Source organism: Pan troglodytes, chromosome 9 (genome assembly GCF_028858775.2).
Source record: "Pan troglodytes isolate AG18354 chromosome 9, NHGRI_mPanTro3-v2.0_pri, whole genome shotgun sequence".
Lineage (NCBI taxonomy): Eukaryota > Metazoa > Chordata > Mammalia > Primates > Hominidae > Pan > Pan troglodytes.
Genome location: NC_072407.2, coordinates 48,286,919 through 48,310,896, shown reverse-complemented (window position 1 = coordinate 48,310,896; position 23,978 = coordinate 48,286,919). Strand labels below are relative to the sequence as shown.

The following is a 23,978-nucleotide window of genomic DNA, read 5'->3' as shown; positions in this document are numbered from 1 at the left end:
CAGCACCATTTGTAGAAAAGATGGCCCTTTTCTCAGCGACTGGTCTTGGGACCTTTGTTGAAAATCAATTGCGCATGTATTTGAGAGTTTACATCTGGTCTCTGTTCTGTTGCATTTGTCTATCTGGCCCCTGAATGATCTTCTGATGTGAAGTCCAGGATTGCAGAATGTACAAGGACCCTCGTAGGCCATCCGTTCATCTCCTTGCCTGCGGGCCAGTGACCAACAGGTCACAGAAATTCAGCTCAAGGACACATTTGTTTTCCGGGACCTGGAGCTGGTGAGAAGGGGTGGAGGGCAGAGCCAAAGGCAAGGACTCTAGAGCCACAGTCTTGGCCCTGGCTAGGCCCCTGGATATTCGGGGGCCCCTCTGCCCCTTCAGTTGACCATCCCATGAGGACGTGGCCTTTGGGGAAATTCTTATGTGCTCTGAGGATCTATACACCCACCTCCTGAGATGCGCAAATCTGGGACCACTTCCTTTATTAAGATGATTCCAGAATCCTTCCAGTGGAGCTCGGAGGAGCTCCAAGAAGGAAGCAGCCAGTGGCTCCATGCTGTTGGCCCCGTGCATATTTTGAAGATTTTCTGTTAGATTCCCAAAAGAGGCACTTGCAACTCCCTGTCCCCTACCCTAGGCCATCCAGTGAGCGGCACAACCAGGGGCTGGGGCTCCAGGGACTAGACAGCAGAGTCCAAGGGGAGCACAGCTGCAGAGAAGTAGCTGCCCCCGGCTCCCCCTCCTAGGAACTTCCCCGGCCTAGGTGACTAAACAGAGGCCTGCTTGAGCCTGGTCTTCCAGCCATGTGCCCTAAGGCATAATTTCTAGAGTTCTTGGAAAATCATGGAAACTATGTTCATTCCACAATTGGGCTACACAGGCTGCTTGATGCTTCAGATGCCTTTGGTTTGGAGAAGCCCATGGAGCTCAGGACCTGGAAACAGATTTCAGCCCACATAGCTGAGTGACCTTGGGCAAATTAGTTGACCTCTTTGCCTCAGTTTCTTTACCTGTAAAGTGGGGATAAGAATCATGTCTACCTGTTAGTGATAGGGTGAGGCTTAAATATGGTAAAATAGGCAAGGATAAAGCCAGGTGTGGTTGCTCACATCTGTAATCCCAGCACTTTGGGAGGCTGAGGCAGGTGGATTGCCTGAGGTCAGGAGTTTGAGACCAGCCTGGCCAACATGGTGAAACCCTGTGTCTACTAAAAATACAAAAAATTAGCTGGGCGTGGTGGTGGGCGCCTGTAATCCCAGCTACTAGGGAGGCTGAGGCAGGAGAATCACTTGAGCCCAGGAGGCAGAGGTTGCAGTGAGCCAAGACCACACCATTGCACTCCAGCCTGGGCAAGAAGAGTGAAACGCTGTCTCTAAATAAATAAATAAATAAATAAATAAATAAATAAATAGGTAAGGATCTTAGAACAGTTCCTGGAGCATAGTAAGTGCTCAGTCAATGTTAGCTGTTATGATTGATAAGATTTTACTGGAACCTTGACTCTATCAGACTGGCCAGAAACCTTGACAGGCAGTTAAAGTTGACTGGGATGCATAGAGTTGGAAAATGAACAAATTATTACTGAATCTATGATTACTGTGTGGTTGACATTGTCTTTTAAAACATGGATGAGTGATGGGAGGGGAGGGGGCTGCCATCTCTACCTAACGCAGCGGGGGCAGGCTTCAAGGAGGGACAGAGGCCACCCAGGCACCTCAGGCCCCTCCTCCCCATAGGCTGCTGCACCTTGTACCCATGTGTCATGAGCTGGGGAATAACTCTCTCCCTGCTGAATGTGTTTTCTGTGTTTATTTGACCCAGAACTTCAGCCTGTCCCCAGGGCAGGGGTTCTGTTGTGTTCCTCTCTGATCAGCACAGGGCTGAGCACAGAGAATCGGGCTCAGGGAATGTCAGGCAACCTCTGCACCCTTCCTGGGTCCCAGCTTCCTGGGCCCCATCTGCAATTAAGAAAGCACCTGGTGGGCATTGCCCTGGGCCACACCTGGACTGAGACTTTTCATGGAAACCCACTGGGAGATATTAGTATCCTCAATTTGAAGATGAGGAAGGTGAGGCTGTCCCGCTGTGAATTGAACCCAGATCTCCTGAAGCCAAAGAGCCTTTTTCCTCCCCTGCCCAGGGGGCTCATGCCCACTGCCTGGACGCCCTCATGCCTATGTGCCCATCAGACTTGACCAGCATGTGAGAGCTCTGTAGACGGTGGAGGGGGCGCACTGGGAGGGGTATTCAGCACACTGCATGCTGTACGTGGGCTACACCATCTTCGCCCATCTACTGAAATGATGACCATGTCCCCTGACCGCCCAGACACCACTCCCTTCTCCCTCCAGAGCCATCCTGAGAACCAGGCCAGCCCAGCCCAGGACCCCCATGTGATGTGTGGGAGCAGCTCCTGTGGGTAAAGAAGGAGGAGACAAACCCTTCTAAACAGAATGAGTAATAGCCTCCTCACTAGCCCAGTGTTGGTGAAGCCAGGGGCAAGAGGCCAGTTTGGAAATATTACTTGTACCATGTGGCAGGTGGACAGTGAGGGCCAGGCCTCCTCAGGGAATGTATGTGCCCAACCCCTGCTCTATTAACGCATCCCCCAGGATTTAGCCCCATGAGAGAAGATTCCACAGAGCCCAGTTTTGTGCTACACAAAGTATCTTCTCAGGAGATCTATCCCGTTGCAGGGGATCCATCCTGCCAAGAAGTAGTAACAGGTGGAAAAGAGATGTATTTGTCTCATGTTCGCTGTGGATTAAGGTTTGCTTGGTAGAAGGGACACACCATGCATTATATATATATTTTTTTCTTTTTTTAAGATGGGGTTTTGCCATGTTGGCCAGGCTGGTCTCGAACTCCTGACCTCAGGTGATCCGCCCACCTCAGCCTCCCAAAGTGCTGGGATTACAAGTGTGAGCCACTGCGCCTGGCCACACCATGCATTTTAAAGAAGAGACTTATTTGAATTTTTTATTTTGTTCAGATGAGCAGAAGTCAATGAAAAAACCATTTTCTTCCTTCCTTGCCTCCCTCCCTCCCTCCCTCGCTCGCTCGCTCCCTCCCTCCTTCCTTCCTTCCTTCCTTCCTTCCTTCCTTCCTTCCTTCCTTTCTTCCTCCCTTCCTTCCTTCCTTCTCTCAGACAGGGTCTCACTATCACCCAGGCTGGAATTCAATGGCTAAATCATGGCCCACTGCAGCCACAACCTCCTGGGCTCAAGCAGTTCTCCTGCCTCAGACTCCTGAGTAGCTGGGACTACAGGCTTGTGCCACCACGCCCAGCTAATTTAGAAATTTTTTTTATAGAGTTGGGGGTCTTACTGTGTTGCCCAGGCTGGTCTCAAACTCCTGAGCTCAGGCAGTCTGCCCACGTTGGCTTCCCAAAGTGCTGGGATTACAGGCATGAGCTACCATGCGGGGCCAAAAGAACCATTTTTAACTAACATGTTAATTGTGAATGCTGAAACATTGATTATTTATATTTTATCCTTACTATATGTGATAGGCAAAATCCTGGGAACCCATCTACTCCAAATCCCAGTCATTTATACAAAAACACCAACCAAAACTTTTAGGTATAATTATCCTTTAGATATTTTGAATTGTTAACTATTTTATAGTTGTAAATGTGGATTTTTTAAAAAGCAAATATTGAAAAATCTTTTCCATTCTTATCAACTTTAAGGAAGTTGATGACTTTCTTAAAGTACAAACGAGGACTGGGCATGGTGGCTCATGCCTGTATTCCAGCACTTTGGGAGGCTGAGGTGGGAGAATTGCTTGAATCCAGGAGTTTGAGACCAGCCTGGGCAACATAGTGACACCTCGTCTCTACAAAAAAAAAAAAAAAATTTTAATTAGCCAGCTGTGATGTTGTGTGCCCATAGTACCAGCTACTCAGGAGGCTGAGGATGGAGGATTGCTTGAGCCCAGGAGGTTGAGGCTGCAGTGAGCTGTGATTGTACCACTGTGCTCCAGCCTAGGCAACAGAAAAAAAAAAAAGCAATCTTATAATTAATTGAGCCATTACTTTCCCTTTCTCATCCAAGGGGAGAAAAGCCTTGTTGCTTTTTCAGTTTGTAAGTGATTCTCTAGATTGGAATGAGTACATTTGGGCCAGGCGAGGTGGCTCATACCTGTAATCCCAGCACTTTGGGAGGCTGAGGAGGGTGGATCTCGAGGTCAGGAGTTCAAGACCAGCCTGGCCAAGATGGTGAAACCCCATCTCTACTAAAAGTACAAAAATTAGCCAGGTGCAGTGACCAGTGCCGGTAATCCCAGCTACTCGGGAGGCTGAGGCAGAAGAATGGCTTGAACCCGGGGGGCAGAGGTTGCAGTTAGCCGAGATGGCATCAATGCACTCCAGCCTGGGTGACAGAGTGAGACTCCGTCTCTATAAATAAATACATAAATAAAAATTAAAGAAGGAGCACATTTGAGAAAGAAAAGATTTGATGTTGGTGAAAGCAGCACATTCTTTCTGGGATCATATGCTGCTTCTGCAGGCTAAGAAATTCAATTGTTTGGTCAGGCGCAATGGCTCATGCCTGTAATCCTAGCACTTTGGGAGGCCGAGGCGGGCGGATTGCTTGAGCTCATGAGTTCAAGACCAGCCTGGACAACAACAGTGAAACCCTGTCTCTACTAAAATACAAAAAGTTAGCCAGGCATGGCGGCATGTGCCTGTAGCCTCAGCTACACGGAAGGCTGAGGCAGGAGAATCGCTTGAACCCAGAAGGCGGAGGTTGCAGTGAGCCGAGATCGCACCACTGCACTTCAGCCTGGGCAGCACAGCAAGACCCCGTCTCCAAAAAAAGAAAGAAAGAAATTCAATTGTTTAAGATTAGCTCGATTCAGCATGTACTTGGGTGCCAGACACTGACAACAGGCAGGGCGAGTGATAACGCTGCCTCGTAACACCCCTCCCCTGCCCTTGGTGAGGGCACAGTCTAAAGGCAGAGGCTGCCATGAATCCACTCTTTAAAAGTTTTTTAAGTCTATATAACCAAATAAATTTAACATTTGATTTTTACAGCAGTTGCCAATGTTTCACCCCATTTATAGTCTTTGTTATATGTATGTGAAATGGGCCCTTCATTGAAAGGGACCCTGGGAGCTACTTTTGACAGAGGTTTATGGTTCATAAATGTCATTCTGGGAGCTGCCGCTCGGGAAACCTGAACTGGAGAGGATGCACCTGGGGAAGGAAGTGGGTGGGGATGACACAGTTGCAGGCTGAGCAACGTTGCCCTGGCTGTCAGCTGCCACGGCCAAATTCATCCCCAGATCATAACTGTGTTAATATATCATGGCGACGTCCCATTGATAGAGTGGGTGCCGTGTGTGGGTCAGGGGATATGCCGTCTTGCACTCTACTTCAGTCAGACCTCACAGCCATTCTGGGATGTGGATGTTCTCAGCCTCACCTTACAGATGAGGAAACTGAAGCACACAAAGGTCAAGTCACTTTTCCAAGGATACCCTTCTGTGGCAGAACCACAAGGTGGCTTGGGAGCCTCCTTAATAATCTCCTTTAGTCTGCTCCCATTTCTTTCACGGGGAAAACTGGCATTCCCTAGTCTTATGTGAAGCGTTAGCTAAACACAGCTTCAACAGACCTCTCCAACCACATCGCTGCCTCAAAACACCTCCTCTACAGAGATCTGGAGTCGCCCCAAGGCTGGGCTAGGTGCCCCTGCCCTGGTCACCACCCTGCACTGTAACCATGGCCCCTGTCACTGAGGCGAGCCATTTGAAGGGAGGGACTGTGTTTTACTGGGCTTTATATTTTCACCACCTGGAACTTTGCCCAGTGCATAGCTGGTGCTCCAGGAATGCTGTTGAATGAATCAATGTAGCAAATAAGTGGCAGAGCCAGGGGCCAAGCCCAGGCCTGTCCTACCCCAAAGACTTCTCAATCATTTCATTTTGCCTTGTGCAGGATCTAAGCTTCTCCATCTCGCCTGCCTCTGGATGAAAGTGATATTACAGTGTCTTGGTGAAGGTGGTGGAGCTGCAGGATTCTTTCTGCTACAGAAGGGAAACAGAGGCTTGGGGGAATTAAGTGAGAGATGTCTCGGGACACGCCCAGGGCCACATGGTTTAGGGGGCTTAAGAGGGACAATGGGCAGACAGACCACAGGGCTGGATGCAGGAGGTGCAGGGTTCGAGTCCTGGCCCTTCCATTATCAGGCAGTATGACCTTGCTCTGGGCCTCCGCATCTTGGCTGTGAAGGGAGGGTCTGGTCCAGTGGGGTCTCTGAACCCTGGGGACGTATTGCTGGGATAGGGGAGAGCATGGGAGACTCTGCTTCTCTGGCAGTGGGTCCTGCCAGGGACAGGGTCTCATCCAACCACCCACGCCATGAGATGGAGCTTGGGGATGGGACGAGGAGCCGGGAAACTTCTAGCCTCCTTGAGGAGAGAAGCTGACAGGGGCACTTAGAGCCCAGACTGAAGCTGGAACACCCATCCCACCCCAGGAGGCATCAGGAAGTGATCTCCAAGTGTTAGATCATACGTGGGCTTCTCATGGAGACCCTGAAGCTTGGTTTACCCTAGTCCTTTGAGATAGAAATGACCCCAGTGGCTCAGCAATGCCCCCTTAGAACAAAATGAAGCCTGCCTGACCCCTCCATGTTAGAAAGATAACTCATCACCACCTTGAAAGGCAGTGGACTTGGCATGGGACCATCCGGTCTCCCCCTCCTAACTATGTGATCTTGAGCAAGTTGTTCATCTTCACTGGACCTCAGTTTTCTCATCTGTGAAACGGAGATACCAACACTGACCTCATGGGATCTGGGGAGGGTCAGAGGAGATAGTGGGTGGGTCAGGGCAACACGAATACAAGGCATTACATTATTGCTGTCATGGTTGTAATCAGCCCTGGTTGGAGAGCTCCTGTCTAAGGAGCTTGGTAATTTGGGATTTGCCCTATTTGGGGTGGGGGGATGGTATCTTGGTATCTTGTTTTACCATAAAATGCAACATGCCTTGCCAAGCCTTCCTTGACTGGCAATACCCAATTCAAGAGCCACTCCATTGCGGAGGCCTTCTCCGACCTTTTCAACCGAAATTGACCGCTCCTTTCTGTGGGCCCTGCCGTGTCTGGGAAACAAGACTTTTGCCCTGGGGACCCTGGAACACTTGACCGTGCTTGTCCCTCATCCATCTCTTCCACTAGGCCATGATTCCTAAGGGAAGCTCTGAATGAATCAGTGAGGCAAGACACAGGGTGGGGGAGAGAACAGGAAAGACAAATTCCAGACACAAGCTAGGGGATGGAGGGGACCCAGGCCTTGGCAGAGGGGCCATGGGGGCTGGGGGCTGGACAAAGGTTAGGGTTCTTTCTTTCCACCATTTCTTTTTTTTATACAAGGAAACTTTACTCATTTGGACTAACTGTAGGACAGTTGAAATTACAGTAGACTCAAAAATTAGAGTACTTTTTAAACTTTTAAGTTCCAACAGTAGCTTGACCTTGGTCTCCTACAGCTCTCAGAAGAGCTGCTTAAAGGATCCCCATGTTCTAATTGGGTCACAATGGCTTCCACGGGAGTGAGGGCTTCCAGAGGGCTGGGGAGCAATGTGTGCTCCCAGAGTTTGCATTTGTCTTGTGATTTTTATTGCAACGTACAAGGCCCCTTGTAGAATTATGAATGGTGGTGGTGATGAGGGGAAGGCGGGGAGGTTGCCAGGTAAACTCATCCATGTCCTGTTCGAATGATTACATATGCCAGCTCCACAAGAGGGCTTCCTAGGGAAGGTGCCTTCTAATACATTTTATTTTTAAAAAACTTTTTATTTTGATATAATATTACACTTAAAAGAATTCCCAGATGCCTTTTATGCTGACTCCCCAAATGGTGATGTTTTGCCATATTTGCATTATTTTCAATCTTTCTGGGTCTCTCTCTGTGTCTCTCTCTGTGCATATGCTCTGTTTATGTATGTATTGATATACATGCATACTATATACAGCTGTATCATTTAACAGTAAGTTGCAGGCTGTGCGCAGTGGCTCATGCCTGTAATCCCAGCACTTTGGGAGGCCGAGGAAGGTGGATCACCTGAGGTCAGGAGTTCGAGACCAGCCTGGCCAACATAGTGAATCACTTGAACCCGGGAGGCAGAGGTTGCAGTTAGCCAAGATTGTGCCACTGCACTCCAGCCTGGGCAACAGAGCAAGACTTTGTCTAAAAAAAAAAAAAAAAAAAGGAGTAAGTTGCAGACATATGACTCATATGCCTCTTTGCCTCTAAGTACTTCAGTGTGTGTAGGCCCTGAAACAAGGCATGGGTCCACATCTGAGGTCCCAGATGGTCAATGAAGTTGATCTTCAGCAGAGCAGTTTGATCAGGGGCAGCCTTGAAGGTTGTTGCAAGGGGGCCAATCTCTTGAGGCAGCTGAGAGCAGCCATTCTCCTGTGACTTCCTCCCTTCCTCCTTGACCCTGTCTCCTGTCTGCCTGTCCCAGTCCCACCCACAGCATCCACCCCAGGAGGGCCCAGTAGGCATGCTCCAGGCATGAGATTCAAGTCTCAGCTCTGCCTCTTACCAGTTTTTTGTTTTCTTTTTCTTTTTTTTTTTTTTTTGAGACAGGTCTCCCCCTCTGTCACCCAGGCTAGATGGAACTCTGGGGGTCAAGTGACCCTCCCACCTCCGCCTCCCAAAATGTTGGGATTACAGGCATGAACCACCACCCCTGGACCTTCTTAACAGTTATTGATTCTTAGCAAGGCATTTACCCCTCTGGCCTCAGTTTCTGGGGCTATAAAATGGAAACCTGGCGGTTGTAAAGAGGCTGGAACCCTACTGGTGGCATAATAGATGCCCTAGTACTTTGTAAAGTACAAAGCCCAGTTCCTGGTTTTGTTTTGTTTGTTTGTTTTTTGTTTTTTGTTTTTGCGAGAGCCCAGCATTAATCCCTTTTCGTTCCTGGACTCTGGGAAGCCCACTCCATCTCTAGACTAAGAGAAAGACAGTCCTCCTAACTCACCCCTGCCATTGCAGAAAGAACTGAGACAGCTTCTGTGTGAGGGCGGAGCAGTGGAGGACGGGGTGGCAGACCCTGCCTCGGCGGATGCCCGCCTCGGGAAGAAACCACGGGGAAGCTGGTAACAAATCTGCCAGCCACATGGAAAGCTGCTGGGCCAAACGACAGGGGTGTCCTAGGGAGCTTTTGCAAGGCAAAGGCTTTTGCAAGTTAGTCAGTTTCCTGAGCACCCACTGTGCACCACCCTCTCTGGAGGGCCAAGGAATCCCCATGGGTCTCCAAAGGGAGGCCACTTAAGGAATGAAAAAGAGCCCAGGTCTCAGCCTGTCTGTCACTCAGTTGCTAGTGACACTGGTGGGTCCCTTCTCTCGGCGCCTCACTTTGACCGTCTGTCCAATGAGGATGCTGGGGCCACCGTGTGGGAATTCTGAGGAGACTGGAATGAGGCAGGAATGTGAAAATACCCAGAACTAGGGGAGGAAAGACCCCTGCAAGGAAGGCCAGCGACCCGCCCCATCCGTCTCTTTGTCCCTTGTAGTGCTGGAATGGTGGCAGACGCGTAGTAGGGCTGAATTACTGCTTGAGTGGCAAATCCTCCCAGCTAGGACCTGGGTCTTCAAACAAACGTCTAGAAACCTCATTAGGCACTGGGGCCCCAGGATCATCACCTTCCGTCCAGTGACTTTATTGGAACTGCAGTGCCTCCTGGTGGCCAGCGTGCACAACTGCAGTCTTGATCTTGGCCTGCTGGGAGTTGGGCCCTGGAACCTGAATGCTTAGCCTTCTGGGTAAGCAGCCAGGGCCGGGGACTCCTCTTCAGTCTTGGCTTCCCCCACAGGGCTATACCCCTCCATCTCCTCTTCTCATACCCCTCCCTGGCAGGAATTCATGCAACGTTGTTGAGCTGAGCAAACAGAAGGCAAGAGGTTTGTCCAGGGCCAGGGAGCTGCCAGGGTCATCTTTGGTCCTTCCTGCCCTGCGCTGTGGCTGGTTTCCTCGACCCCCCTCATCCTGAAAGGTCCCTTCTTCCGACTCCATGCAGCAGCCTCCCGACACAAGCAGTGTGTGCAGGGGACCAAGGACCTCCTGTGTCTGGAGCCCAGCTCCAGGGCCTGGGGCCCTTTCCTGCAGACACACTGGCCACCCTCAGCTGTGCCTGCAGAGCTGCCCCAGCCATAGTAGAGGCAGAAGGAGCCCAGAGGAGTCTCCCCCAACCCAGGGACACACAGGCATTTGCATTAATTCCAGGGGTGTGTCCTGAGCCCTTACTCACACGAGGCCCAGGCCCCAGCAGTACATCTGGGAGGCCCACTCTGACCAGCTCACAGTCTAGGGAGGGAGCAGGCCCATGAGCCGGTGCTGTAAAGCAGCAGATTCAGTGTTTAAGAGGCAAGGGAGGTCCTGGAGGAAGAAGGGTGACCCTTGGCTGAGCTTTGAAAGCCCAGGAGAGGGAATTCACAGCAGAAGAAATAAAAAAAATAAAACGTTCCATAGTTAAAAAATAAAAAAAAAAAAAAGGAAAGACAAGATCTCACTTTCATCCATCGTGCTGGCAAAGATTTTAAAAACACTATAATGACCATTATTGGCTCTGAAGTGGGAGGGGACACCGTGGTAGCTGAGGACATTACATGTTTCTGGAAGACAACTTGGCCGTGTTTCTCAGAGACCCTCAGATATGTGGATAATTGAACTTCGTATTTCTAGTTCTTGGAGCTTCTCCTAAGGGAATCGCCATGCATGTATTGAGAGATTTAAATCACAGACCTGCTATGATTTCAAACAAGTAGAAACCTGTGAGCCCAACAGAAAAGGATGGATTAAATAAAATAGTGATTGTTCTCGCTACATAACCATTAAGGATGGTGTGGTAGAAGAATATAGAACAGCATGGAAAGGGGTACGGAATGTGGTTAGATTTTACTAAAACGTTTACAGGCTGGGCACGGTGGCTCACGCCTGTAATCCCAGCACTTTGGGAGGCCCAGGAAGGCAGATCACCTGAGGTCAGGAGTTCGAGACCAGCCTGGCCAACATGGCGAAACCCTGTCTCTACTAAGAGTACAAAAATTAGTCGGGCGTGGTGGCGGGTGCCTGTAATCCCAGCTACTCAGGAGGCTGAGGCAGGAGAATAGCTTGGACCGGGGAGGCGGAGGTTGCACTGAGCCAAGATTGCGCCACTGCACTCCAGCCTGGGCGACAACAGTGAGACTCCAACTCAAAAAAAAAACACAAAAGTTTACAAAGTAATGTTTTCTCTATGTGTGTTTGTGTGTGTGTGTGTATGTGTGTGTGTGTGAGTGATTTTCTTTTGGTCTGTCTTGATTTTTGTTTAATCTTCCATATAGAACATAGATTACATTTGTAATGGGAAAGAAAAGTCACAAAAGTTACAGAGAAAGCTATCCAGGTGAAAGTAGTAGTTAGCCACAGACAGGAGAGGCAGAGAGACATGCTAGGTAGAAGGAAGGGTGCCCGCAGGAGTGCGGAAGCCTGAAGATACTCGTGCAGTGCACTGCAGAGCAGAAGCAGGTCTCTGAACCTCAAGCTAGATGGAAGGCTGGGGTGTAAGTCCGTGACTCTGGTGGGGACCAGTCCTGCCTTCGGGACCCTGAATGCCACATAAGCCTGATGTACAGGGTTGGCAGATTTAGCAAAAAGCAAGCAAGCAAACAACAAAACCAGGTTGCTCAGTCAAATCTGCATTTGAATAATGAATAATTTGTAGGATAAGTATTTCTTGTGCCATATTTGGGATATACTTATATTGTTTAAAGTGTTAACTGTTTATCTAAAATTCCAGTTTAACCAAGTCTCCTGTATTTTTTCTGGCCATCCTAAGGAGGGATCTGGGAGCCAGTGAAAGGCTACGGAGACAGCCCCGACATGACCAGCTGTGTATGTTTTAGACACGCCCTCCGGTTGTATTTGAGGGTCGTGAGCCTGAAGGTGGAGAAACCCCTCAGGAGGTCGGGACTGAGTGTCACCCTGAGCGTCACCGAGATCCTAGAGGTCTGAGTTGCAGGGGCCCAGTTTGTGAGGACAGTGGCCAATCTCCACGGCAAAAAAAAGGGCCTTTCTCGGAAGCTTCCCTAACCTTCCTCCAGCCCATTCCAAGTGGTGCTTGTCTCTTGCTTCCCATAATCCCACAGCACAGAGCCCAGCCCGCTCTCAGAGCATGCACCATCCAGGATTCTAATCACTGCTTTCAGATAACGTTTCAACCTGTTCCTGGGAAAACAAATAGAAAATTAATTCAGACCAGCCCCGCCCCCCACCAAAAAAGAAAAGAAACAAAATTAACCCATAGACCCATATTGCCACTTCTGGAAACGTGTAGTATTTTCTGAGGACAAATGCTCCACTCCCTTCCTCTTTTTGATCAAAATGAGATTTATCTGATATAAATTGAACATCTTTGCATGTGTTAAAACGCTATCCTTTCTTAGCATCATTTCATTCATTTGTTCATCAAATGTTTACTGAGCATCTACTGCATGCCGGCTATGATACTAGGTGTTACACAGCAGGGTAAACAAAGCACACATGTTCAGATATATTCCCTGCTCCATGGGAGGGAAAGAGAGACAATAAACAAGGGGAAAACAGAAGAACAAATAAATACCTAATATTGGCGTGGTGGTCCATGCCTGTAATCCCAGCACTTTGGGAGACCAAGACAGGTGGATCATTTGAGGCCAGGAGTTCAAGACCAGCCTGGGCAACATGAGGAAACCCCGTCTCTACTAAAAATACAAAAATGAGCGGGGTGTGGTGGCCCATGCCTGTAGTCCCGGCTACTCAGGAGGCCGAGGTCCGACAATCGTTTGAATCTAGGAGGTGAGGTTGCAGTGAGCCGAGATCGAACCACTGCACTCCAGCCTGGGTGGCAAAGCGAGACTCTGTCTCAAAAAAAGAAACAGCGTGCAGAATAAAGACTATCAGGAAGGATCTTCCATTTATGGAAATATCATCCTTTATTTAACCAATCCCCTATTGTTGAATATTTTGATTACTGTCGGTTTTCCTACATATTAAACTATGACATGATGAACTTTCTCTCTAGTGAATGCTTACCATCATTTATTTAGAGTAAATTCCTAGAAGTGAGATTTCTGGGTGAAGGCATATAAACTTTTAATTTAGTTTTTGTTTTATATATTTGAACACAATTTTGTATTTTCTTTTTAGTTACATTTTTTAAAATTTGAAAACAACATGCTGTAAATTTTTTTTTTTTTTTTTGAGACGGAGTTTTGCTCTTGTTGCCCAGGCTAAAGTGCAATGGCATGATCTCAGTTCAGTGTAATCTGCACCTCCCGTGTTCAAGCGATTCTCCTGCCTCACCCTCCCAAGTAGCTGGGATTATAGGTGGCTGCCACCATGCCCGACGAATTTTTGTATTTTTAGTAGAGACGGGGTTTCACCGTGTTGGCCAGGCTGGTCTCAAACTCCTGACCTCAGGTGATCCACCACCCGCCTCTGCCTCTCAAAGTGCTAAGATTACAGGCGCAAGCCACCGCGCCCAGCTGTAAAAAACTTTTTGGTGTATACTTTTATGAGTTTTAACACACTCATGTATAGATTCATGTATTCACTGCCACAGTCAGGATACAGAATAGTTCCATCACACCAGTGCAAGCCCTTTGTAAACAAACCTTCCCCCTCCTCCTACACCTGAAAACCAATGATCTGTTGCCTAGAGTCCCCGTAGTTTTGCCTTTCCCAGAATTCATGTGCTAGCTGAGTGCAGTTGCACTTCATGTAAATTTGAGACTGGCTTCGTTTACAGACCCTAAGGCCACCTTTGAGATTCATCCATGTCATTGTTTGTCAACAGTTTTTTCTTTTCACTGTGGAGTCCATCCATGGCCTGGATAGACCACAGCTTGCGTCTCCATTCCCCTGTCAAAGGACACTTGGGGGTGTTTCCATTTCGGGGTGATTCTGAATAGAGCTGCTGCAGACATTTGCTTATGGGTTTGGGTTCCTCTCCTCTTAAAATAAGTCATTATTTCTGTAGGGTAAATACCTAGGAGTGGGATTGCTGGGTCATGAGGTCAGTGTTAGTTTAACTAGATAAGACACTGCCCAAGTGTTTGCACCGTGATGGATGGGAGTTCCGGGTGCTCCATACATCGCCGTAACTTGGCATCATCAGGTCTTATTCCCACTGTGATAGGCACATAGTGGTATCTCATTGTGCTTTTAATTTGCATTTCCATAGTGGGTAATGAGGTTGAGCATCTTTCATGCTTACTTGCTCCCTGTAGATCTTCTTGGGTGAAGTGTCTGCTAGAATATTTTGCCCACTTTTTGTTAAATATTACTATTAACTACACTCCACACTTTATTGAGATTTCACTGGCTTCCCCCAATGTCCTTTTACTGTTCCAGCATTCCCCCCAGAACACATTGATTACACTTAGTCCTCATGGCTCCTTGGCCTCCTCTAGTCTGGGGCAGTTTCTCAGACTTTCCTTATTTCGAGAGCATTTCAGGGCTTGGGTTGGTGGCTGTGGGTGAGCAGGATGGCCTGTGCCACTGGCTAGCCTGAGGACTGCCATTTCCACCCCACCCTCTGCTGAAGATTGGCAGCCCCTTGAGGGCCGGGACACTGTCTCTCTCTGCAAACAGCTGTGCCCCGTGCATGTGTGCTGAAATCTAAGCCCAGTCACTACTACCCCTTTGGCATTATTTATTGGGACTGGAGCTAAATTAGGGACATTCAAGTTGAGCTCTGGACAGACCCCAGTGTCAGATGAGGTGGGGTGGGGACGTGATCAATGGCTAAACTTTAATCTCCGCCCTCACCCCCACAGGACCGTTTGGACAGCAGTGGGTTTAGTCAGTGCCCTTTCAATAGCATGAAAGGGCCTCATGCTGGCCTGTTTTTTTTAAGGAGATTACATCGGTGTGTGCACTCCGCCACAGGGTGTGTGGGGCCAGCTCACCCGAGAACAGAGCAAGCGGCATGTCCCCCACAAAGCAGATGTTTGGAGGAAAAATAGATGTAATCAAAACCGTGGAGGATAAAATGACTGAGACCCCTTAGCGCCATATGCATGGGCCTGTGCACGGCTCCACACAGGCCCACACCACCCATGTCCACACCCACCCACGCGGATCTGCACCCACACACAACTGCCCACGGGGACACACATCCCACTTGTGTGCCTGCACTTGACCACACAAGCATGCACACTCCACAAACCTATCCACAAGCAACTACACATATGTTCCCCACACCCACTCACAATGGCAGACTTGTGCCACAGGCCCTCGGGTGTACATCTGTACATACAGATGCCACCAGCACCCTCTCCCTAAAATGGCTCTAGAAGGTCATTCTTTAAATCACGGCCAAAAAAAAAAAAGAAAGAAAGAAAGAAAAAAGAAAAATGAGTCATCTTTGGAAACCTCTCAAGGACTTTCCTGTTTTAAAAAGGTAAAACTAGATTAGAGTGATGCCATTGGGTTGAACCAGGACAGATGGGTAGAGGTTAAGGGAACGAAGCAAGGCTTTCCACTTCATGCATTTCTCCAGCTGAAATCCAACAGCCTGGGGTTCCCAGCACTAGAAACAACAGCTCCCAGTGGTACGGGGGTCCTCCCAGGGGGAGTTCCAGCAGAGGTTGAAGGGCTCAGTGGCTCCGGATTGAGAATACAACCTTGAACTGAATGCTTCCCACTTCATCAAAAGCAGTCTATGGCAATAATGCTGACCTAGGATTGTTTGAAGAGCACTGGATACCATGATGGCCACACTGCGTGCACAACACCCTCCGTGGAGCAGGCATTGCTCTCGGTGATGTAGGTTCACTACTTGATTGATGGCTCTAAGTAGTCAGGGGTTTACTTCCAGATCAAGACTGGGAAGCTGCAGATTGGGACTACATTGTCTTGGACCCCATAGCCTCAGCCCTGGGACAAACTCATCATGGGAGGGGCGTCAGCATAGAGCCTTTCTGGGTCCACAAGGAGCTGCTCCAGGGAGGATGTGAGAAGTCCAACCCCTGGCGGGTGGCCTGGACCCACGCTGGGCGCTGTTGCTGCTCAGCCTTATGCCAGCACGAGGTGCCCCAAGGCTCTGAAGAAGGCTTGCCCAGCATCCAGGCAAACTGAGAGCACCCTGGCGGTCTTCTCTACCCCAGTGTGGTGGCAGGGTGGGTGTGGAGCCAGTTCCTGGCAGATCCTGGACTGGGTTTCTGGACCTTGGTTTCAATTCTGGAGCCGCCCCTATGAAGCCCGTCTCTGCTTCTCCTTCTGTCCCTTGCTCTCTGCATGGAGACATCGCTCAAGGTCTGTCTGGGTCTTTCTTCTCCCCTGTCTCCCGCAGTGACCTTTGCTGTTTGTGCTGTCAGCCTTGAATGGTGGCATTCGTCATTGCGTGCCCTTTTTCAATGTATCCCACCCAACTTTCTCCCCAATGGGTAGGAGGATGAGGCGGTTGGTTCATTTACTCGAGAGACATTTTCTGCACGTGCTCTATAGAACATCGGCTCACCAAAGGTGCACACAGATACCTGGACAGAGCGAGAGCTCAGTGATGTTTGTTAGTTAGAAATTGTTCATTTATTCCTCAGCAACCTCTTACTGCATCTCTGCCACCTGACCTATCCTGTGCTGAGCCTCAGGCTGAGAAGGGACAAACGGCATGAGGTCCCAGCCCTTGGGGAACTGACATTCTATAGGAGGAGCTGGACATTCAGGGCTTGATGAGATACGAGTCAGCAAACATAGGCAGTCAGTGGAGAGGGTGATCAGAGGATGGAAAACAGTCACAATCTGGGAGGGATTCCTGGAGGAGCATTGGATCTTGGAGGTCAGCTGGAAGGAGGAACATTCCAGGCAGGGGCCCAAGATGGGGACTTGGGGGACCAAGGTCACTGGTTTCCTTTGGTCAGGAGCAGTCAGCCTGAGCCATGGGACTTCTATTTTCAGCAGCCGTCTTGCTGAGGAGGGCACCTTGCGGGGAGTCAGATCTGACCAGCACCCAGGCCTTCAGCTACCATGCTGACACTCCAGCCAGCCCGGGGTCATCTCCCTGGAGAGCAATCTGCTGGCTTTGCCCAGGGCCCAGCCCCACTCCTCATATCATCCCTGCCACCCTCTGTCTCACACAGGCCGGAGAAACTCAGGGCCACCCGAGGAACAGCAGTGGGAACTGCAGAAGGAAGGGAGACTCAGACGGGTGGCAGTAGCCTCCCAATGTCCGCAGGGACAGGGCTGTCATGGGGAAGGGCGCTGGGGGGTTAGAACTGGAATCAGTGAGCCAGACCTACGGGAGACAGACATGGGCTGGGTCTAAAGATGAATAGTTCTGCTGTCCTGGGGGCAGTGAGCTCCCTGCTACCCTAGACTGGAACCAGCGCCAGGTGGAGATGCTGCAGGGTGGCGAGAGGTGGACATAGACAGCCTGAGCTTGGGGTCTTAGGACTCAGACTCTGAGAGGGCCGTGCTTGTTATTCTGACCAGTTGAGTGGAGCTGCAGAACTTCGGGGAATTTTTCTTTGTTGTCTAAATGAGGAACCCAGCCTCAGAATTTAAAGCAAGCTGACTCAAGACAGGTTAGAAGGCTTGCTTCCTTCTTCCTTGAGGAACCAGGAGCAGCACTGCCCTGAATTCCTTCCATCTCTGAAACAGGCACACCCTCCCCCTCTCCTCCCCTCCCCAGGTCCTCAGGGACAGTCCTGGCTGCTGGTGAGCAAGGGAGGAGGGACCCTCAACTACCCCGCTCTCCCTATTTGTAGGTGAGACTCCAGAGATGAAATGGGTCATCTGAAGTCCTGCGCAGAGCAGGGGCCGAGGCCAGGGCTCCCAACTCTTGGGCTGGTGGTCTTTGCACACCCTGGGCCACCTCTATCTCTGCCTGCTCACTTGGTCTCAGTGGGCAGCTGGAGGTGGGCAAAACTGGACCCTTACTTGTCACCATGAAGACTGGACCTTCTGCCACTTCCCCTGAAAGGCCAAGAGCTGGCTCAGTGCTGAGAGGCTGCCCCCAGGCCGCATCCTCACTCCCTCATCCTCAAGGGCTGGTCCTGCTCCCCACAAGATGGACAGAGCAGGACGCCTTGGTCATATGAGGCCCCTGGATTCCTTCTGCCCCTACCTCTCTCCCTGGGAATAAGGCCTAAGACCCCAGGGGAGGGAGTAGAGGGCAGGCCAGGAGCTGAGAGGCTGTGCTCTGTCCGGAATTGGGGCATGTTCCCTTCTCTCTCTGGCCTCAGTTTCCCCCCAGTTAAAACTAGCAGTTCAGGCTGGTCCATACCAACTCTCAGTTCCTGTAACATGGAGCTCCCATTGCTGTGCAGGGTGGTCCCGATCCCCAGCAAGGGTCTGTGGGGCTGTGAGATGGCGCCTGGGGACCAGAGCTCAGGGCTCAGTGCTCACCTCCCTCAGCCCCTCATCTGGCTTCCAGGAAGTTGCAAAACAGTGATGGTTATTTTTGTGAGGCTGGGTGGGGTTTCTAAAAAAAAAAAAAAAAACCTAAAACATAAAATGTATTTGTCTGCCAGGAAGATAAATATCTTTGCTGAAAGCTCTTGGCCCAGCTGCCAGCTGCAGTTTGCAGAATGTTGTCACTGAAGCCGTGGCTGTCTGCATGTGCCTGGGCTCACACAGGTGTCATGCGTGATGCCGCTGGGCCGGTCGTGCACCCCCATGGCGTCTGCACTGCCAGTGGCCCTCAGGAGCAGCCTCCTGAAGCTGCTTCCAGGCCTACTCTGGGCACTCACCTCTATGCCCTTTCCTTGATGCCTTGGAGAGGGAGGCGAGAATGCCACAGGCCAAATGTCCCTCTCAGCTTCCCCAGTGTGCACAGAAAGCCAGGAATGAGACGAGTCTGAAGCTTCAGCCCTCAGGATCTGGATGGAGTCAGAAGACCTGGACTAGAGGCATCATTCTGACACTTAATGCCCATCGCTTGGACCTATTTCCAGAAGAAACCGCGGGTCAGAGTGGCTGATGCTCACACCTACCACACGTGCTTGTTGTGATGATCAAAGCTCGTGCACATGAAAGGTTGTGTCAAATGCTCCCCAAACGTCTTATTAATTGTGTTTGTTCTTTCACTCAACAAGTTCCTTTTCCCCAAGTTACAGACAAGGAATGCAGTTCTCGAGGAGTTCACACCCACATCTGCAGACACCCAGTTGGCTGCCCTTCCCTAGGCATCTGTGCACACCCTGCACATGCTCCTGTGCCCAAGGGCCTGCATGCTTGGAGGACTTCTCCAGGGTCGGAGTCCTCTAATGTTCACAGGGTCTGTGGGTTTGCAAGTCCAGACTAGAAATGTGAATATCAATAATGGCAAAACTACATAGCTAGCACACTAGCCTCTTTATTTCCCACAGCTACCCTGTGAGGAAGATCCTAGAAGTATCTTCATCCCCATTTTATAGAGGGGGAAACTGAGGCACATAGAGGGTAGGTAAGCTCTCCTGAGCACACAGCTGGGGAGTCATGGCCATAGGATTCATGGTGGGGCTATCAAGAGTCCATGACCTAAACCAGGGGTCCTTAGCCCCCAGGCTGTGGACCAGTACCGATCCATGGCCTGTTAGTAACCGGGCCGCACACAGGAGGTGAGCGGCAGGTGAGCAAGCATTACTGCAAGTTCTGGCTCCTGTCAGATCAGCGGTGCCATTAGATTCTCACAGAGGCGTGAATCCTACTGTGAACCATGCATGTGAGGGATCTAGGTTGCGTGCTCCTTACGAGAATCTGATGCCTGATGATTTGAGGTGGAACAGTTTCATCCCCAAACCATGCCCCACCACCACCTTCTCCACCCATGGAAAAAATTATCTTCCACAAAACCAGTCCCTGGTGCCAAAAAGGTAGGGACTGTTGTCCCAAACCCTCTGCCAGGAGGTGAGTGTGTCTGCCTAGGAAGCTCACCAGGCTGTGTGGTGGTAAAGTGGCTTCTCGCCTCACTCTCCCACCCCAGCCCCCACCTCTTCTTTCTTGATGTGTATGGGTTGACTCGTCCTTGCAGTCCTGAGCTAGGAATGTCCTGGGGGGGGTCCATCTGCCAGACGCAGTGGCTGGGAGCTGTGCTCATGTACACCCACCCAGGCCCGGGGTCAGCATGCTGGGGATGAAGGTGCCCGGGCAGCCTCAGTAAACAGTGGGCAGGAGCTGCTTGTAACAGAAAATGTGGCCCATGCCTCAATCCCATGCACCCCCAAGGAAGAAAGACCCTTCTCTTGAACAATAGGTGAGACCAGTGTGCAGGGTTGGGGGGCAGGGAAGGAGGTGTTGACTCCTCAGCACAGGACTCTTGGGGCAGAGTCTCCACAGCTCCTGCTGAACTCCTGGTGGGACTAGGCCAGGAAAGGAGGGGCACTCCTGTCTGCCTCAATGCTGGGTCCTCCTCACCCCAAGCCCCACTGGGCCAGACATGGCTGCTGAATGAGTTTCCCTTCCACCCAGGGAGGCCATGGCACTGGGGTCAGAATTCTCGGGCCCCAGAAAAGTCCTGATGCAGGGAATCCCTCTAGAGAGAGGAGCTCAGGGTCAGTGAGGTGGGGATTAAAGGTCACAGAGGTCAGATTGGCTGCCTTAGGTTCACATAACATTGTTGCTGGAAGGGACCTAGTCTAAGATGATGGCGAAGAGGCTCAGATTGGGGAAGAGATTTGCCCAAGGTCACACAGCAAGTTAATGGCAAGCCAGAATTAGAAGCCAAGTCTCCTGACCTCGCATCCAATGAGCTCTAAGAGGAAAAAGGCAAGGGGTGGCTACCCGAGTGCCCCACTGTCCCCCCGACATCCCCCTTCTCTTGCTTGGTTCAACCATTGGTTTCTGACTTTGTTTCCTCCTCCCTCAGCTAAAGAGAGCTCCCTGGGTGAGCCAGAGTTACCCCCTGACTCTGACACTGTGGGGATGGACAGCAGCTACCTGAGTGTCAAGGAGGCTGGGGTGAAGGGGCCCCAGGACCGGGCCAGCTCAGACCTCCCCAGCCCGTTGGAGAAGGCCGACTCGGAGAGCAACAAGGGCAAGAAGCGGCGGAACCGGACCACCTTCACCAGCTACCAGCTGGAGGAGCTGGAGAAGGTCTTCCAGAAGACCCACTACCCAGACGTGTATGCGCGGGAACAGCTGGCCATGAGGACAGACCTCACCGAGGCCCGCGTGCAGGTCAGTGAGGGCCACCTGGGAGTGAGGCTGGTAAAGCAGAGCCTGTCCCTGGGCTCTTGGCTGCAGTTGGGGTCTCCTGACTGCCCACCAACCACACCATGGCTTTCCTTTCCTCAGTTCATTGAGAACCTGAAAGTGGGGGCTCCTAGCCTGCCCCTCATGCCCCTTTCCCAACTAGAGCGACTCTGCTTTTATCCTCTTTAATATTGGGCTTCTGCACTGTGGTGGGGGGTTGCAAAGGAAGGAGGGCCTCCAGCAGAGGGGCAGGAAGGCTGCTGCTGGCTGTTTCTGGGCTTGACACAGTGTGAGAGTCCTGGCTCTTTCACACAGAGAAGGGTTACTTGTCCCTGCTCTAGAAGGCCTATCTCTTAGACAGGAAACAGGACAAACATGAAGACAATGTCTACAGCATCCCAATGGGCAGAAACAGAGAACAGTTTAGCTCTTCCTTCTGCCTAGATGGCTGCATCCCCCTCCATTTTTCAAGTTCCAACTCATACCTCCTCTGAGAAGTCTTCCTGACCACTGTGGCTAAAGCAGTAGCCCCCCTATTACCAGCCAACAACCAAAACACCCAACCCAGTACAATACAGTGGAACCCAACACTCAACCCAACTCATTGCAACCCAACAGAACACAACCCAATAGAACTCAACTCAACACAACACAACACAATGGAACTCAACACACTCAACCCAACTCAACCCATTCCAACACAACACAACCCAATATAACACATTCCAGTGGAACTCAACCTAACACAACACAACACAATGGAACCTGACACACTCAACTCAACTCAGTGCAACCGAATAGAACTCAACCCAACCCAACACAACACAACCCAATAGAACTCAACTCAACCCAACACAACACAATGGAACTCAACATACTAAACCTAATGCAACCCCTTCCAACACAACACAACCCAATATAACACATTCCAACAGAACTCAACCTAACACAACACAACACAATGGAACCTGACACACTCAACCCACTCAACACAACCCAATAGAACTCAACCCAACCCAACACAACAGAATCAAACCAGCTCACCTTTTGTTACACTGTCCTATTTTATCTTCTTAAAAAATTTTTTTAAATTTTTTTTGTTTTCTTTTTAGAGACAGGGTCTCATTCTATCACCCAGGCTGGAGTGCAATAAGATGATTATAGCTCACTGCAGCCTCAAACTCCTAGGCTAAAGTGATCATCCCACCTCAACCTCCCAAAGTGCTAGAATTATAGGCATGAGCCACCATGCCTGGGCCCATTTTATCTTTTGGGTATTTTTGTTTATTTTTTTTAAAGAGACTGGGTCTCTCTCTGTCACCCAGTGTGGAGTACAGTGGTGTGATCATGGCTCACTGTAGCCTTAACTTCGTGGGCTCAATGGATCCTCCCGCCTCAGTTTCCTGAGTAGCTGGGACCACAGGCATACACCACCACGCCTGGGATAAGGTTTTTTATTTTTTGTAGAGATGGGGTCTTGCTTTGTTGTCCATGTTGGTCTCAAACTCCTGGCCTCAAGTAATCCCTCACCTCAGCCTCCCATACTGCTGGGATTATAGGCATGAGACACTGTGCCCAACTCCTATTTTGTCTTCTTTACAGGATTGTTGACTGGCTTACGTTATTTTACTTGTTTGTCCCCTCCTACTAAACTGTGATTTCCTTGAGATCAAGCACTGATTGTTCATCACTGTATTCCCACCAATTAGAGAAAGCCAAACGCAGAGCATCAAGTCTAAAAAATAAGTATCCGTGGACCAATCAACCCTTGTCCAGAGAGCTGTATCTGCCCCGACCAGCATGAATTCACAGCAAAGAAAGGATCAGAAAGAAAGAAAAGACCCATGAGTAGCCAAAATACAGGTGACAAAATTCACACACTCAAGTTTAAGTTTCAATTTAACACAAAATAAATGTCATAATCAGTCCGCTTTTCCAACCCAAAGCATGTTGGAAATAGCAAATAAAATGTTGCCACATAGCAGTTTTTCCCTCTCCAGTGGGCCAGAAAAATCAATAGCTTTAGAACAAAGAGAAATCTTTTTTTTTTTTTTTTTTAATCAGCAAAGCGCCATGCAGCTCAGTGGGCTGAGCCCTTCAATGTTAGGACAGAGATGCCCCAACCCTGCAATCCTCAGCAGGCCCCAGGGACTCTTGAATTAATTCATGAAAGCATCTTCAGCAGCATTGTTCTAAGGCATCAGTAAAAGATTCATCAGTTGCAACCATTTTCTGTTTAAGAAGGCAGAGGCATCTCTAATAGAGTCTACAAACTTTTTTTCCAAAATGGCTAATGTGGAAAAGGACTAGTGGTTATCAGTAAATATGTAGCTGTTCAGAAACTGCAGCTACCAGAAGTGATGCTGAAGAGCTGCATGGTTGAGTTGCTGTAAGTTCCCTGAGGGCAGCCTGCCATTTATTTTTTATTTTTTATTTTTTGAGACAGGATCTCACTGTGTCACCCAGGTTGGAGTGCAGTGGTGTGATCTTGGCTCACTGCGGCCTCCACCTCCTGGGTTCAAGCGATTCTCATGCCTCAGCCTCCCAAGTAGCTGTGACTACAGGCATGCACCACTACACCCAGCTAATTTTTTTTATTTTTTGGTAGAGATGGAGGTTTCACCATGTTGGCCAGGTTGGTCGTGAACTCATGACCTCAAGTGGTGCACCTGCTTTGGTCTCCCAAAGTGCTGAGATTACAGGCGTGAGCCACCATGCCCAGCCCAGACTCCTTTTTTTTTTTAGACAGAGTCTTGTTCTGTCGCCCAGGCTGGAGTGCAGTGGTGCAATCTTGGCTCACTGCAACCTCTGCCTC

The 23,978-nt window shown here is 50.0% G+C and overlaps 1 protein-coding gene across 1 annotated transcript in view; it reads left to right on the top strand.

Moving 5' to 3' along the window:
* ALX4 (ALX homeobox 4) overlaps positions 1 to 23,978 on the top strand; it is a 50,296-nt gene that overhangs the window by 14,314 nt on the left and 12,004 nt on the right. The window contains exon 2 of the mRNA XM_016920714.3: positions 20,838 to 21,148. Within this exon, the coding sequence (XP_016776203.1) occupies positions 20,838 to 21,148 (311 nt within the window). The remainder of the gene's footprint in view (positions 1 to 20,837; positions 21,149 to 23,978) is intronic.